General features: G+C 42.4%; 1 protein-coding gene across 1 annotated transcript in view; it reads right to left on the minus strand.

The window, feature by feature from the left end:
- myo5b (myosin VB) overlaps positions 1-18368 on the minus strand; it is a 276339-nt gene that overhangs the window by 143636 nt on the left and 114335 nt on the right. Inside the window, exons 3-4 of the mRNA XM_080207332.1 lie at positions 15873-16044; positions 14017-14161 (exon numbers count right to left, since the gene is read on the minus strand). Of these exons, the coding sequence (XP_080063458.1) occupies positions 14017-14161; positions 15873-16044 (317 nt within the window). The remainder of the gene's footprint in view (positions 1-14016; positions 14162-15872; positions 16045-18368) is intronic.

Genomic DNA, 18368 nt, shown 5'->3' on the forward strand with positions numbered 1-18368 from the left:
AATACAAATTAGCCGCATTACAACAGTTATGGTTTAAAACAAATATTGCACAGGTGGCACTTTTTCAATTTCTTCACATCTAACAGTGATGTTTCTAGAATTTAAAGGAGTTATATTGCTTTGCACGATTACAAGACATATGGTCCAAACTGAAGGGAATTTTCGTAACAATGATGATGTTTAGTTGCATAACAGATCCTCACAAAATGTTAGTTATCATTCTGATTCTATCTGACCCACTGCATAATTCTAGCATTTATATTTTTTACAATATGGAACAAATCTTAGTGTGAAACTTGGAAGTTATTCTCAGAATTACAAGAGAGAATATCACTGTGTTGAACATTTCTTCCTTCATTCTGATTCAGACCATTTGGGAGTTTTCCACTTGCATAAAGAGAAGCAGAAATACAATGGTTCATAACCAACCACATTTTAAAAGGGCAAGGGTAATCAATCCTAGAATAACAGCCCTTTGTGTTTTGACCAGCTCTCTGAAAGGGCAATTCATCTCTTATCACTCCTCCATCTTTTCCTTGTAGCCCTGAAAATTATTTTGCTTCAGATAATGATCTCAATGGAGATCCACATTTGAATCTGCCTCCACCACACTGTCATATCCTAACCACTTGCCAGATTAATTTACAGTAATTTGCCAAATTACCTTAAATCTGTGTCCTCCCTTTGTTGGTCCGTCCAACAATGGGAAGTTTCTTCCTGTCTATTCTGTTCAAATCCCTCAAGTTTTTGAACACCTCTATCAAATCTCCTCTTAGCCTCTCACTTCTCCAAGGAGAACAGCCCAAGTTCTACAATCTAACCATGAAATTTCTCACATCTGGAACAATTCTTGCCAATCTTTCCTGCGTTCTTTCTAATGTCTTCCTAGAGTGTGGTTTCCAGAACCGGACACAACACACTAATTGAGTCCAAGTCAGTGTTTTATAAAAGGGTTTTATAACTTGCTTTAATGCGCTATTTTTCTAATTATAAAGAGCAGGTTCCAACAGGCTTTATTAACTACTCTCTCAACTTGTTTTATGGACATACATCCCTGGTCCTTGTGCTTCTATATTGTTTTATTACCTCTCCTTGTTTTTTCCTACCAAAATGAATTACTTCATACTTCTCTGCATTAAATTTCATCTTCCACTTGTCCTCCTATTCCACCAGCTTGTCTATATCCACCTGAAGTCTAGCACTATCTTCCTAACTGTTCACTATACTTCCAAATTTTGTATCTTTTACAAATTTTGAAATTCTGCTCTGTACACCGAAGTTTACATCAGCAATCAAGAAACAGCAAGAAATCTCACACCAGGTTAAAGTCCAACAGGTTTATTTGGAATCAAGAGCTTTTGGAGTGTTGCTCCTTTATTAGGTGAGTGAAGGAGCAGTGCTTTGAAAGCTTGTGATTCCAAATAAACCTGTTGGACTTTAACCTTATGTCGTGAGACTTCTTACTGTGCCCAGACCAGTCCAATGCCGGCATCTCCACTCATAGTAATCAAGAAAAGCAGTGTTCCTAACACCAACCACTGGGGAACTCCACTTTATACGTTCCTCTGATCTGAAAGCAGTCATTCTACACTATCCTCCATTTTCTGTCACTCAAGATAAAGTGATGGCCATGCTGCAACTGTCCCTTTTGTTCCATGGACTGAATCCACTCAGCAGCTAAAAATCTCTGAACGCAAGAGAAGCAAGTGGTTCAGAACAATGCGGGTTCAGTTCCCGTTTTGGCTGAGGTACATTCGGAACCTGCCTCAACACCCTACCGCTGAGTGGAAGGCAACGGCAAAGCTCCAGAAGCTTCAGCAGGCCATGAGATTAGCACAATCTTTTAGGCAGATAGTGTTTGGTATAACATTGCATTTGAAAAATGCCACATCCTGATAGAGCAGTGCTCAATATTGCATTGGAGTGTCAAGAGATTATGTGCTCAAACTCTGTTTGAGCCCATATGCTTCTGGCCTAAAGGCAAGAATGCTGCCACCAAATGAAGGCTAAGGCCTTGGTCTCCTCCCGTCCAAGGGGATTAAGGGTTATGGGGAGAGGGCAGGAACGTGGAACTGAGCCACGACAGATCAGCCATGATCTTACTGAATGGCGGGGCAGGCTCGAGGGGCTAGATAGCCTACTCCTGCTCCTATTTCTTATGTTCTTATATGCAGCATGGTGGCACAGTGGTTAGCACTGCTGCCTCGCAACGCCAGGAATCTGGGTTTAGTTCTCGGCTTGGGTCACTGTCTGTGCAGCGTCTGCATGTTCTCCCCGTGTCCATGTGGGTTCCCTCCGGGTGCTCTGGTTTCCTCCCATAGTCCAAAGATATGCGAATTAGATGGATTGACTCAAGCGGGCACCAGAATGTGGTGACTAGAGGAATTTCACAGTAACTGCATTGCAGTGTTAATGTAAACCTTACTTGTGATTAATAAATAAACTTTTAATATGCAATGTCAATTTTTATGGCCCTCAGCAGCACAGGCAACACAGAAACTAGTAGCATTGCCAACGAATGGTTACAAGACAAATTAAGCTCAAAGGTCAAGTCAGTTTCAAAAAGTAATGTCACAAACACAATTCATTCTAAAATAAAATTTCTTTATTACAATTGGTTCCAAGAGGAATCCACTTGCAATGCAAAGTACAAAGTGTAAATCTGCTCAGATAAATCTTAGGAACATGCAGAATAAAATTCCACAGCATTTCCTGGTAACATAAAGTAGTAAGCATAGAACGTCAGAGTCTGGACTCCAAATCATGTTACCCTGCTGCATAGATCTCAATACCACTTGGAATTAGAAATCATCCACTGAAAAAGAGTTCCCAAATTCAGTTGCATAAAGACTCGCAGATGCGCTCACATGCCGATGCTTTCTCCAACAGGCACACATTTAACATCGAATGCGGAACACATTCATCCTCAAGGGGCTTCACCTTCCCATGCCAACTGAAATGTGAAAATATTTTCCCTGAGCTGATTGATTGATACTGCAAAGGTGCATGTAACCTTTTTCCTCCCTCCTTCCAAGAAATGGGTGGGGCGGCACAGTGGCACAATGGCTAGCACTGCTGCCTCACAGCGCTAGGGTCCCAGGTTCGATTTCCAGCTTGGGTCACTGTCTGCGTGGAGTTTGCACATTCTCTCCATGTCTGCTTGGGTTTCCTCCAGTTTCCTCCCACAGTCCAAAGATGTTCATGTTAGGTGGCTTGCCAATGCTAAATTGCCCCTTAGTGTCAGAGGGACTAGCTAGGGCAAATGCATGGGGTTATGGGGACAGGGCCCAGTTGGGATTGTGATTGGTGCAGACCTGATGGGCCGAACGGCCTCCTTCTGCACTGCAGGGATTCTATGATTGTTCAAAGAAAATGAAAAAAAAAATTAATGCCCTGAATATATTTTCTCTAAATTTGCTGTTAAACTGTTCCCAGGAGATCAACCTGTAATTTGTGGAGAACTCAGGATAATTCTCAAGGGTTGTCAGGCCTACACCAATATAATCACACCAAATTCTTGAAAGGCTACCAATCCTGCTCGAGTTCAGTCTTTTCTTAAGAGGTTATTGAAATGCTTTTAGATTTGAGTATCACACAGTAAATTATAAAAAGAGAGTGTTTTGAACCTCCAGCGCACAATTTATGCTGTACTCAATGATAAGTCTCCAATTGTTGTTAGAGCACTGGAAATAATTTAAAACTTAAACCCAAGTCCTTCAGAAACACACAACTGCTGAATGGCTAGAATGTGCATTACTTGCATTTGTTTTCTCCAAAGTGGAGGCTCTCGTTAAGTTTAGTTACTCTTTAATCTGAGCAGAATATGCAAATTGAACACTTTCTCTGCACCAATGGTTTCTGCAAAATAAACTAAAGGGCTGCTTTCCAGAGTTCACACTGTTGGCAGCAAACTCAGAAAATTATCCCCAATGCATATTTCCACAATGCCTGCTGCCAATTGTTAAAAAGCACAAAATGGAATTAATAGTCGTGAAAGGCATTAAACATAAAGGTGCCCTAGTAAAGATCCAACAGCACGCTGAACTACAGACCTGTCTGAGACCTTTGACATGATTGACCACACCAACCTCCTCCATTACCTCTGCACTGTCATCCAGCTGGGTGGGACTGCTCTCACTTGGCTAATGAATTATCTAATTGCAGCCAGAGAATCACTCGCAATGGCTTCCCTTCCTGTTCCTGCAATGTTACCTCTGGTGATCCTATCCACAGTGCCTCATAGTTCTCATCTACATACTGCCCTTAAGCAACATTGTCTTATGAGCTGCATTCCCAACCACAAAAGGTTCTACTCTGCCAATGTAACCTTTGGAGTAAATGAAGTAGATTCTTTATTAATATGGCTCTAATAAAATACACCTTCTAAAATACAGAGCTTCATTACATTATTGTCACTGAATACATTGCACACATGATGGTAAAGAATAAGCAAGTTCTTTGTGGTTTCTTTCATCTTACCATTTTCAAAGTGTCCAAACAACAAGCTAATGTTAAGGTCTTCGAACAGCTAAAGATATTTTTCTTTTCCCTGGGTGCCTTATAGAATCCTGCTGTGCAGAAAGAGGTAATTTATCCCGCTAATCCCTTGGGACACTAAGGGGCAATTTCCCATGGTCAATCTACCTAACCCACACATTTTTGGAGTGTGGGAGGTAACCAGAACACCCAGAGGAAACCATGCAGGCACAGGGAGAACACACAAACTCCACACAGTCACCCAAGGTGGGAATTGAATCCAGGTCCCTGGCACTGTGAGGCAGTGATGTCACCGTGCCATCACATTGTTTGAAGCGAGCTGATCTAATCTAATTGATAAAACTCAAACTCCCACTTTGGCTCTCCTAGACTGTCAGTGAAGCAAAGAATGAAGCCAAATTCCAAATGTTCATCCAGAAAAGTAGAGGCGAAGAGAGACCATAACTAAACAGCAACTTACATTGACTCAGGTCATTTGGTTAATGGACTTATTGTGAAAAAAAGTAACGGTGGTCATTGACAGTAAAAGACTTTGGTACATCCAGAGACCTTGAAAAGTGCCATATAAATGCAAGTTTTTTTTTAATAAGCTATAACATCACCTGCACAATCATACCTAGCTGAAGAAGCTGATCCTAACTGTTGTACTTTCTACAACATCCACGGATAGAACAGGCTTTGGTAAACATTGTTACTAAAATGTGGACCCCACCATAATAGTATTAAATCAGTAATTTCTCAGCTTGAAGTAATTTCAGTTGAATTACTGCAGTTAAACTGATCGATCGTGGTGGGCTTCTACAGCAGTGGTCTCTGTAACAATGGATGATGACTTGTGCTTCAAATGGCTAGTCCCTTCGCTCAAATATTCCAATACAGTTCGAAGGCCAGCATCAACCCAATAATGTGAAAGTTTGCCATGGTGGGGGCAATTCTCAGCCCCGTTCTCGCAATCTGTCGGGAATCACTACTGGTCACAAAACAGAAACCAGACATGACCACCATGCCAGGAGGCTTGCAGGCCATTATAGCCCAGGGACATGACTGGACAATGCTTTGGCAGTGCTAAGGGGTGGAACATGAAGGGGGAAAAGGGCCTCTCGGCAAGCCCATAGTGGGGGTTCATACAGTGAGAGGCGGGCCTGTGATGCCAGCGATGGGAGCGGAGGGGGCAGTTAAAGGTTAATTTGAGATGAGGGCACCCTTTAAAAGTGGTGCCCAGATCTTGGAGGAGTAGGCTTTGCTACTGTCTTGTTGGCCCTGTCCCTCTCATTCATGGCACAAATCACCCTCCCCCCCCCCCCCTCCAGAAAAAACAAAGTCAGGGAGGAATATGATCGGGATCGCGCTGATCAACCGGAGGTGGCACTTAGCCATTTCAGAATTGCACCCAGTGTGTCTCATCCACATAAATCTGACCCAGTCAACTCCCTCCCAATAGCCTCCAGTTAATCATCAGTAAATTCAAAGGAATAGTGATGAATAGCACCATCAAGCAACGCTCATTCATCAACGATCTGCTCACTAATGCTCAGAACTACGCGACTTCATGACTACATCACCAGTTTCAACATGACATGGACACAAGAGCTGAATGACCGAGGCACAGCCTCAAGATAAAGGGGGGGGGGGGGTTTAGAACGGAGTTGAGGAGGAACTTCTTCATTCAAAGGGTGGTGAATCTCTGGAATTCTCTGCCCGTTGAGGTGGTGGAGGCTGCCTCGCTAAATATTTTTAAGACGTGGGTTGATGGGTTTTTGATACGCAAGGGGATTAAGGGTTATGGGGAGAGGGCGGGAATGTGGAACTGAGCCATGACAGATCAGCCATGATCTTATTGAATGGTGGGGCAGGCTTGAAGGGTTAGATGGCCTACTCCTGCTCCTATTTCTTATGTTCTTATGAGAGGTGAGGACAGCTGCTCCGGACATCAAACTGATAGCTGCCAAGAGCCCCAGCAAAATTGAGGCTAATGGGAATCAAAGGAAAACCACTTAGTGAATGGGCTGTACTGATACAAAGGAAGATGGAAAGGCTATCTGGCTATTTGGAGTTTGCACGTTACCCCCGTTTCTGTGTGGGTTTCCTCTCACACTCCAAAGATGCATGGGTTGGAGATAGTCAATTCAACCCCAAGTGGCTTCCAACCCATTTATTTCAGATTATTAACCTTATTCGATTAAATCTGTTTGTGAAGGTCATGTTACTCATATCTTCCCTTGTGAATACTTATAACAGAACCCTCTGTAATATTAAAGCAGCAATAATGTTTTGTGTAGAGAGATTAAACATATGGGTAAAAGATCCGTGGTGAAAATTGCCTAACTCTGATCAATTAGAGTGATAATCTTACAATGAGACAGAAGTTATATTAAGTGCTGTTGATGCAGCTTGTTCAGTTTATTTTTACTTCACGAGTGACCTACTTCTGAAGGGTAACTTTGAACTAACTATTGTGCATAGTTCTTACAGCTCAGTGATGATGCATTCACATAAAAAACCCTTTTGTTCTGCCTTCAGGAGGTTTAAAGCTCCAGAACGAATGAGGCTTCAATTAAGAATTTCAATTTTCACAGAAAATCAAACTGAATTATGGAATGTGATTGGAAAATACCGACATAAATCCAATGTAAATTAAAATATACATTTTAAACTTACATAGCGCCCTTGCAACAGTGACTATCGAGGAAAGCCTTTATTCAGTATTATTTTTAAGTTATATTTTGGTTTGAGACCTCTGATTTCTTTTGGGTTGCATCAGTTTCATCTTGAGTGATTGTCTGTCTGGAGTTTGCACATTCTCCCCGTATCTGTGTGGGTTTCCTCCAGGTGCTCCAGTTTCCTCCCACACTCCAAAGATGTGTGGGTTAAGTTGATTGGCCCATGCAAAATTGCCCCTTGGTGTGGTGGTGGTAATGGTGGAGGGGTTGTCTAGCAGGTAAACATGAGGAGCTACGGGAACAGGGTGTGGGTGCGACAGTTATCGATGCAGGCACCAAGAGGTGACCAACCTCCTTCTGCACTGTAGGAATTCTAATGATTCTATGATCTGTGTTTCCATATTTTGTACTTGGTATGTATGTCCCCTATTGTTCATTCTGCAGCTGAGGTGGACTATGTTTAATTTTACTTGTCCCTCTATCAAAACAAAGTTTAAGTGACAGGAACGACTACATTCCAAGGCTGACACAAAGTTAGCTTCGAGATGCATTCTGATTTTTAGGTGCAATTATTCTCAGGATGTGGATGACAGTGTCCAGGCTCCATTTATTGATGACAAGTGGGGGCGATTGTGGCAGACTGTCCCCTTGGACCAACTTGTGCTGATGCTGAAGGTGCTCTAAAATTGGTATTTTCCCAAGAATTTTCAGGATTTTGATCCAATGGCTATTAAGGAAGAACAATAAATGTTCAAGTCCGGATGTGTGATACACGTAGGAATTTGTAGACAAAAGTTGTTCCCATGAGACTGCTGCTCTTGTCCTTCGGAGTTGTAAAATGGCCTGGGATTGAGAGATATTGTTGAAATAAATTTGCTGAGCTATTGCAGTGTGTCCTGTAGATAGTACAGCCACAGTGCGCGGGTGGTGAACAGAGTCCAGTGATGGGGTACCATTCAGAGGCTCATTAAACACTAATTGGATTTCTTTCACACACTTTTCTTATGCCGCTGCTTTGCTCATCATCTATTTAGTGGTAACCAGCTGCTGCATTTTGAAGAATATGAGCCATGTGAGTTGCTTGATAACATAAAATAAATACTGAGATGGGGGTGTTACATGGGTCATGGCATCCTAACAAATTCCTAAACATACCTCTGTACTGAAAGGGCTATCTGTTCCTGAAGAACAATAACCAAGATGGGTCAATGCCTTCAAGATACGTAGATAGAAAATTGTGGAGGTGGGAGGAAAGAATTAGGGAGAAAATAGTTAATTAAAAAGGATGATATATGTTACATTTTGTGGCTACAGTCTGCTGAGAGCTACATTGGGATTTTGTTTCCGCCAGTCATTTTAAGTGATTTTTAAGTGGAAGGGGCATTGACCCTTAGCCTCTAATAAAGCATCCCAAAACAGAAGACAGAGAATGAATGCTTCATTCTATCAGAAACTGCAGTTCTCCATGGGGACTGCTGTACATGTTTATGCTCCCTCTGTTCCTTGCATCATTCCACACAGATTGTAGTTGTATGTCATTTGCTGGAGGCACCCTCACGGTCAGACATCCCTTCTGAATTCAGATTGGTCGAGTACACTCAAATGATGTATGAACAAAGTAATAATCAATCTGTCAGAATTCTATAGTATTCTTTTCTATTGTATGGAAAGTATCATCACTGGCCAAAATTTCAACATTTTCCATTTAGAACATAAGAAATAGGAGCAGGAGTAGGCCATCTGGCCCTTCGAGCCTGCCCCGCCATTCAATAAGATCATGGCTGATCTGTCGTGGCTCAGTTCCACTTTCCGGCCCTCTCCCCATAACCCTTAATCCCCTCTCTTATCAAAAACCCATCAACCCGCTTCTTGAAAATATTTAGCGAGGCAGCCTCCACCACTTTAACGGGTAGAGAATTCCAGAGATTCACCACCCTTTGAGTGAAGAAGTTCCTCCTCAACTCCGTTCTAAAACGCCCCCCCTTTATCTTGAGGCTGTGCCCCCTAGTCCTACTGTCTTTTTTGAGCGGGAAGAGTCTCTCCACCTCTATCCTATCCATCCCATTCATCATCTTATACGTCTCAATGAGATCTCCTCTCATTCTTCTAAACTCCAACGAGTACAAGCCTAGTTTATTCAGCCTCTCCTCATAGCTCAACCCCCTCAACTCCGGTATCAGCCTAGTAAACCTCCTCTGCACTCCCTCCAAGGCCAAAATATCTTTGCGCAGGTGCGGCGCCCAAAACTGCACACAGTACTCCAGCTGCGGCCTCACCAATGCCCTATACAGCTGCAGCAAGACCTCCCTACTTTTATATTCAATCCCCTTCGCTATGAAGGCCAGCATCCCATTCGCCTTCCTGACCACCTGCTGCACCTGCAAGCTGGGTTTTTGCGACTCATGCACAAGGACCCCGAGGTCCCTCTGCACCGTCGCCTGCTGCAGTTTTTCGCCCCGTAAGTAATAGTCCTTCCTACCATTCTCGGGGTCCTTGTGCATACCTCGGGGTCCTTGTGCATGAGTCGCAAAAACCCAGCTTGCAGGTGCAGCAGGTGGTCAGGAAGGCGAATGGGATGCTGGCCTTCATAGCGAGGGGGATTGAATATAAAAGTAGGGAGGTCTTGCTGCAGCTGTATAGGGCATTGGTGAGGCCGCAGCTGGAGTACTGTGTGCAGTTTTGGGCGCCGCACCTGCGCAAGGATATTTTGGCCCTGGAGGGAGTGCAGAGGAGGTTTACTAGGCTGATACCGGAGTTGAGGGGATTGAGCTATGAGGAGAGGCTGAATAAACTAGGCTTGTACTCGTTAGAGTTTAGAAGAATGAGGGGAGATCTCATTGAGACGTATAAGATGATGAATGGGATGGATAGGATAGAGGTGGAGAGACTCTTCCCGCTCAAAAAAGACAGTAGGACTAGGGGGCACAGCCTCAAGATAAAGGGGAGGCGGTTTAGAACGGAGTTGAGGAGGAACTTCTTCACTCAAAGGGTGATGAATCTCTGGAATTCTCTGCCCGTTGAAGTGGTGGAGGCTGCCTCGCTAAATATTTTTAAGAAGCGGGTTGATGGGTTCTTGATAAGAGAGGGGATTAAGGGTTATGGAGAGAGGGCGGGAAAGTGGAACTGAGCCACGACAGATCAGCCATGATCTTATTGAATGGCGGGGCAGGCTCAAAGGGCTAGATGGCCTACTCCTGCTCCTATTTCTTATGTTCTTATGTTCTTATTCTTCCTACCAAAGTGGACCACCTCACACTTGCCAACATTAAATTCCATTTGCCATTTCCTGGCCCATTCGCCCAGCCTATCTAGGTCCTTCTGCAGACTCTCCACACCCTCCGCACAATTTGCCGTTCCCCCAATCTTGGTGTCATCCGCAAATTTTGACACCCTACACTCGGTTCCCTCCTCCAGATCATCTATATAAATGGTAAAAAGCTGAGGTCCCAGCACCGACCCCTGGGGCACTCCACTAGTCACCATCCGCCAATCCGAATAGCACCCGTTGACCCCCACTCTCTACCTCCTATTTGACAACCAATCCTCTATCCACGCTAACACCCTACCCCCAACTCCAAGTCCCCTGACCTTCTGCAATAACCTCTTATGAGGTACTTTGTCAAACGCCTTCTGAAAATCCAGAAAGACCACATCCACCGGCTCTCCTCTATCGACCGCCCTAGACACATCCTCATAGAACTCCAGTAAATTTATTAACCAAGACAGAAGGACAAATGAGAGACACAGCAGTGAGCACTTTGACTGCTGATCCCCCTCTTTTAATCTCCTACGATCTCATTTTTTTTTAAAAGATAAACTTCATACAGTAAGCAAGGAGCTACTGCCAAAACCTCCTTCCATTTATATGGCTGGCCTGGTAAATACACTAATCGATGCTAGCCACACAAATTAGATATCAAGTTCCATTCTCGGTCTGTGCAGAGTGAGCTGATGAGAGTCAGGGTTGGGATAGGGGCATCAGAAATGGCATCAGCATTCCAGCTCTTAATTACAAACAGGGCCCTTTCCGGCAAGTGTAAACTGCTGAGGATAACATTAAGCTGATCTGTGATGCAGCCCTCACCTCTCCCAAAATAAACAGTCTGCCAACATTCGCTTCCAAGCTCACTTAGGGAGGAACATCCGTGATGTGTGTGTGTTTTGGGGGAGGGGGGGTGTCTTTTGAGAAAAACCGTTGGCCACTGACCTTTAACACAGCAATGCTACAAGAAGGAATAGGAAACTAGGAGGATGAGTAAAAAAGTGCTGCTATGTTAAAAATACTTAGAGTCTCTTCCAGTCTTCTGATGTTTGCTGTTACAAAATCATATGGTCGTCTGTGCGGAACAAATTCAAGCCAATGCCAATTACAACCTCCAGAAATTAATTGAATTTGATTTTATTCTACTGGTTTATATTCTTTTCAAAATGCAGTGTGTTTCTTAAGTGAATCTAGACATTTAGTTTCTGCCTTCGATGAAATAGAAGTTTGGTGCGAAAATTACTGCAGGATGAAGGCTCTGTACAAATATCTGCAATAGTTCATTGCACCTAATCTGTTTTGAGATGGTATCTTCAAATAAATTCATTATGTAGTTCAGTTGGACAGATTGTACTGAAGATTTAAGCCTTTTGAGCTCTCCCTGTTAAAATATCACCATTTTTACTGGATATACATCTAACACAATGTAAACTATTACTTTTATGGCAGCTATCGTTTGGTGATTTGTTGTGAAGGTGGATGAAGACTTTGAAAAACTAAAAGCCAAGAACGGATTTCAATTTGATTTGTAATCAGGTCAGAAACCTTGACAAGACAGAATGCAAAGTGAGAACGAGAAACAGAGGGAATGTGTCCATCATCAGGGCATTTAATGCTGCCATCAATCCTTGTTTTTTCCTTTCTCTCGCTCCTCCTAAAATTGACCCAATTTTCTTTACTTCCCTAAACTTCCTGCATTTTGCTAGTGTCCACTTCAAAGTACCTCTGATGTCAGCCAACTTAACATTCTTTAGAGTGGTGAGGGATGGAGGTGATGGGGGAGGGGGAAGATAAAGAAAGATTACAGAGAAATTCCAAAAGATTTTATTAAAACTAAAGAAATTGAAATGTGAGAATGAATTAATAAACTCACAAGTTAATGAAAATCAGTCTACTATAGTCAAACAACCTTAACCAATCTTCAATTCATATTAAGAAAATATTCTTGAAATCTGTGTGCACCAAATTCTTCTCACATAGCATTAGGACATTTTGTCAGAAGATGGAAAGGGAAAAAAAGAGCTACAACAAGAAGCACAGCCTTTTCCATCAAAACACATCACCGAGATGGAACGTCAACTGTTACCAGAATGCAGATGCTATCACTGTGCACATCTTGGTGGTAGCCAGGTCCAATTACAATCCCCACAATCACATCAATTAAAATGAACGGAAAAGGTGGACCATTTTCCACATCATAGAATCCCTACAGTGCAGAAGGAGGCTATTCGACCCATCGAGTCTGCACCAACGACAATTCCACCCAGGCCCCATTCCCGCAATCCCACACATTTACCCTGCTAATCCCCCGATGCTAGGGTCAATTTTAGCATGGCCAATCAACCTAACCCACACATTTTTGTGGGAGGAAAACTGGAGCACCCAGAGGAAACCCACACAGACACAGGGAGAATGTGCAAACTCCACACACAGTCACCCAAGGCCGGAATTTAAACCGGGTTCTTGGCATTGCAAAGGCAGCAGTGCTAACCACTGTACCACCATGCTTCCTGTACCTTGGGAATCTCTTCTCAACAAAGACAAATATTGATGCTAAAGTTGATCATCGCTGCCAATGTGTCAGCTCATCCTTTGACTAACTGAGGAAAAAAGAGTTTTTGTGAACCAGAATCTCAAAGCTGGGAGTAAGATCATGGTTTACAAGCAGCCCTCCTGCAGCATTTACCTCAAAACACTGGAGAAGCACCACCAGTGGTGCTTTCACAAGATCGCCAAATTCATTGGCAAGAAAGATGGTCCAACAGCAGCATCTTCTCCCAAGTCAACATGTGCAGTATTGAGGCATTAATCACACAAAACCAGCTCCACTGTGTGGGGTATGTTGCACGCCATATCTCCAATGTACCTAGCTCAACTCGGAACTCAGTCACAACAGGAGTCTCCCAGAAAAACAATGGAAATACTTTAGGTACGTCTTCAAAACATTCTGAAGTGGTCAAACATCCCCACTGTCTCATAGGAGTCCATGGCTTGTGACCAATCGAAATGGAGAAGGTTCATTCAGTATCAAACACATTGAGATACTTTGTCAGGAATACACAGAGGTAAAGTCAAGGCATCAGAGAGAGAGCAGAAACCTCCAAACAACTCATCCATCTACCCCATATGTGGCGGAAACTGCAGATCATGTATTGGGACTAACCAGCCATCACAGAACTGATGCAATTTATCCTTGATCCAAAGGGGCATCTGGCTGGTAGCCTTTCCAGGATCCATCATATTTTCAATGGAATGAAAATCAATTGGATTTTACATCAGGAGAGTGAGCCATTCCACCAGGTTATCATCCAATTGAAAGTTGCCCCTAGTATTCTTTTATAACATCAGGCATTATAAGGTCGCTTCATTTTCTTCTATTTCTCTCCAATTCTCACAATGCCCTCAAAATGTTAGATTGCAAAGCATCAGTATCACATTGAGAGAACAGGAGTTTGATTACACTACTTGTATCCAACCAGCAGCTCATATTTTAGTTTCTTTCAGATGTATTAAAAATGTTTGATACCAGTATTTTATTTTCCTTTCCTCATGACACTAGGTAAGAAAGTCAGTGACAATTTGCATAAAACCACTTACCTGGCCATTTGTTTGTACGCTTCTTCAGCCACTGCAAAGATATGGGGGTCCATGTCCCCCATGTTCTGTCCACTATAAGCTTGAATGACATCTTCTCCATAAATTGGCAACTGTTCATAGGGATTGATAGCAACCAGGACAATACCTAGAAACACAGAAGGTCACTATATCACATTCAAAGATCAAGTGAGCACTATCATTTTCAACTCTTACCTCATCCAGTCCAATAAGCCAAAATAGTCCCTGGCTGCTAACTAGACAGATCTAAAGAGATATTAGGCCTAAGAATGGATAAATGTTTTCATTCCAAAGATGGTATTTCTATGCTCAATGGTTTAGAGTACTTTTCCAAATAAAAGGAAATGACATAATGACTGAAAATGTCTTAATTTGTTTTAACAGAGGTCACTGTTAGTGCTGCTTCAGAGACCCTCTATTTGTTATTAAAATTTATTGTGCAGCATTGGCAAGATCCAATGCAATGTCATTTTCTTAGATACATTTTCATTTTGTTAACACATGAATCAAAGGCATCATCAATTACAAGCCAGTTTACGCAAATAAAAACATGGGGCAGGCATGGTAGCACAGTGGTTAGCACTGCTGTCTCACAACACCAGGGACCCAGGTTCAATTCCCAGCTTGGGTCACCATCTGTGTGGAGCCTGCACGCTCCCCTGCCCCCTGCCTGCATTGGTTTCCTCCCACAGTCCGAAAGACGTGCAGGTTAGGTGGATTGGCCATGATAAATTTTCCCTCAGTACCCAAACAGGTGCTGGAGTGTGGCGACTAGGAGATTTTTACAGTAACTTCATTGCAGTGTTAGTGCAAGTGTACTTGTGACACTAATAAATAAACTTTAAAATCTTTAAATCAAGTTACCTAACATCTACACAGGTGGGAGAAAGGATACAAGCATATCTCTGAATGAACACCAGAATCTGCTAGATCCACCCTGGTTAGCAACGCCGAGAGTATGAGACAATAATGCCTCTTGTTCCACTAAACTGTAATTGCCATGTGTAGGAGCTTCCTGGGCAGGAGTTTGTCTAAAACACATGCAAGCCAATACTGCACATCCCCTTTTCCCAAATCCAACGCCAAACAGAAGCAGGAATTACCCAAAATGCATTGAAAATCTTGATAACATACACATGTAAGGATGGAATGTCTCTTTCCCACACATGAAACAATTGGACTTTAGTGACAAGCCAACAATTTCAAGGTCAGTTTTACAAGTGGCTGCTTTCTTTTTAAACCTCCAGATTTATTTGCAAAATTGTAATTCATGTTCTCGGGTCACCATTGTGGGATTCGATATTATCTGGATTCTTAATCCATGTGTATGGATTACTAGTCCAGGAACATAAATCAACATTGTGAGTCCTGAGAGTGAAATGCGGCAAGCTCTTTGGCTATTCGTAACAGCAGTTATGCCCTCACTCATAATCAATACCAGCCCACTTTAAAGCCCGAGTCACTTGATTGCAATTAGAAGTTGAAACACTTCTCAATTATTTCCTTCCTAACCCAAGGCAAATTGGGATGCTTCAAATACCATACTTGCAGAGTAGAGCTGATTCACCAGACAGCTGATTAAAATATGACTTTTTTGGTAAACATTGGCTCACATAATTGCTAGGTAAACTCATGTGAGTCATTTGAGGGGATGAAAAATAATTTGCTTGTACGTGACATCTCTGCCTGATTTAAAAATCGCCAACTAAATTCATACATCTACAGTGTGACATTGTGAACATTTCAATTTTTCATGGCACAGTGCCTGATCTTACTTGCACCAACAGAGAGTCTACCTCATAATAACACTCGCTCTGATTGTTTTTTTTTAAACTCACCACAGTAAGTGTATATAGCATTGGACTCCAGAAAGCGGACCTTTAAGTTGTGGAGCACAGCAGGTTCATGAAGATAACTGAGAGCAGTCAGATCATTCTCACCAACCAAAATATCAGGGTTGCGCAAGAAAGGCAACTGCTCTGCCTTTGAGTCGATGGGATACTCAAGTGGCTGCAGAAAATAAACAGAAAACATACAGGAACGAAAAGCACATTCAGTTTGAGCTGACTAACATTTCATTCCAAGACTGATATCAAGGCACATATTCATGGGCAGGCAATGGCAAAGCAGCATTGTTACTGGACTAGTATTCCAGAGACCCAGGGTAATGCTCTGGGGATCCAGGTTCGAATCTCACCTGGCAGATTTAAATTGAAAAAAATCAAAAATTGAATTCAAAGTCTAATGATGGTTCACTCATGTCCTTTAGGGAATGAAATCCACCATCCTCACCTGATCTGGCATTCATGATTCCGGATCCACAACAACGTGGTTGACTTTTAAGTGCCTGTTCAAAGGCAATGAGGGATGGTCAATAAATTCTGGCCCAGCAGTGACACCTACATCCCATTGACCAATTTAAAAAATAATAGCTTTAGAATAGACAAGTGTACTTACGAGAACTCATTCTAGGAATGAGTGTAGGCATATACAGCACTGTGGGAACCAACTACAAAATCGCAAACCAAAAATACTTGAGGGCTATCACAACATGGGCAAACAAGGTGTTAACAAGATACTACCGTAAGAGACAGGGAGTTATTAGTCCTAAGATGTGAACAAATCTGCTGTTACTAAGATAACAGGGGACATCTACAGCAACAAGTATCCCACTTGTTGATTAGGTCATGTGATATGTATGCCCAAAGCAACATCAACGATTGAGGATTGTACCAAATAGTGCTTTGTGAATCAAGGATGATAAAAGTGTGGCACAGACTTTGCGTTATTGGAAGATACTTGGAAAAGTAAACAGGATAGATTGGATCTCTCCCAGGATATGCTGAATAAAACGTTTGCTTACTGGAAACTTACAGACTCATGTGATCATTTTTACACAACTTTACAGCCAGCAAAATAATACCCGGCGAATACAATTATCTTGTAACATATTACTGCACCATCCTGCTGGAAACCTATGCCATATCTGGTCATTACTGTGCCAGTAATTTTAGAAGTGGATACACAGCACACTATTAAAGGAATTTATTTTCCTGGTGATACCGGAGGAACTGCTCCTCTCTGAAAATGTTGATTTTTGACAGTTCATTTGGAGCAGATGTTGTTCCCAGAAATAGACACATTTTCTGATATATGCTACTTTACAGGAAGGAATATACACAGAAATCAATGGTATGGGTGAATTATGTATTGCAGAAACCTATTCAACAAAAAGTAGCTCTGCACCTCTACCACCACAATCCTCAACTTCACAGAAGCCATAATCACTTCTCAAAATCAAGTTGGGGATAAACTAAAAGCTTTTCCAATTTAACCAAGATGAAACACCATCCATTTCAGTTCCTGCCATAAACGTAAAACCCTAGACTCTTTCTAAAAGTTTATTTATTAGTTATAAGGCTTACATTAACACTGCAATGAAGTTATTGTGAAATTCCCCTAGTCACCACACTTTGGCACCTGTTCCGGTCAATACATCTAACCAGCACGTCTTTCAGACTGTGGGAGAAAACTGAAGCACCCAGAGGTAATCCACGCAGACATGGAGAGAGTGTGCAAGCTCCACATAAACAGTAACCCAAGCCGGGAATCGAACCCAGGTCCCTCGTGCTGTGAGACAGCAGTGCTAACCACTGTGCCACCCTATCCCAAAATCACCCTCCCTGGCCATTATTTCAGAATGTGGAGATGCCGGACACCGGGCAGTGCTCTGAAAGCTTGTGCTATCAAATAAACTTGTTGAACTTTAACCTAGTTTTGTGAGACTTCTTACATTACTTCAGAGTCAGAATTTTACAGTACAAAAAGTTTAAAGTTTTTAAAGTTTATTTATTAGTGTCGCAAATAGGCTTGCATTAATATTCAATGAAGTTATTGTGAAAATCTCCTCGTAGCCAAACTCCGGCACATGTTCAGGTACACTGAGGGAGAATTTAGCACAGCACATATCAAAAGCACCAAAAAGAGCCCATCGTGTCTGTGCCAGCTATCAAGCACCGATCTATTCTAATTCCATTTTCTAGCACTCTGCCTCGAATGCTTTGCATTTCAAGTGATCATCTAAATGTTTCTCAAATATTGTGAGGAATTCTTCTCTACCACCCTTTTAAGCAGCGAGTTCTAGATTTCCAATACCCTCTGGGTGAAAAAGCTTTTCTTCAAATCCCATCTAAATCTCCTGATCCTCAACTTAAATCTATGCCCTCCCTTGGCTGCTGACGCCTCTGTTAAGGGGAAATGTGCCTTCCTATCTATCCTATGTCCCTCATAATTCTTTTTATATTCATCTTACAGGGTGGGAGCGTCAGCATTTA

This window comes from Carcharhinus amblyrhynchos, chromosome 1 (genome assembly GCF_965287045.1).
Source record: "Carcharhinus amblyrhynchos chromosome 1, sCarAmb.v2.hapA, whole genome shotgun sequence".
Classification (NCBI taxonomy): domain Eukaryota; kingdom Metazoa; phylum Chordata; class Chondrichthyes; order Carcharhiniformes; family Carcharhinidae; genus Carcharhinus; species Carcharhinus amblyrhynchos.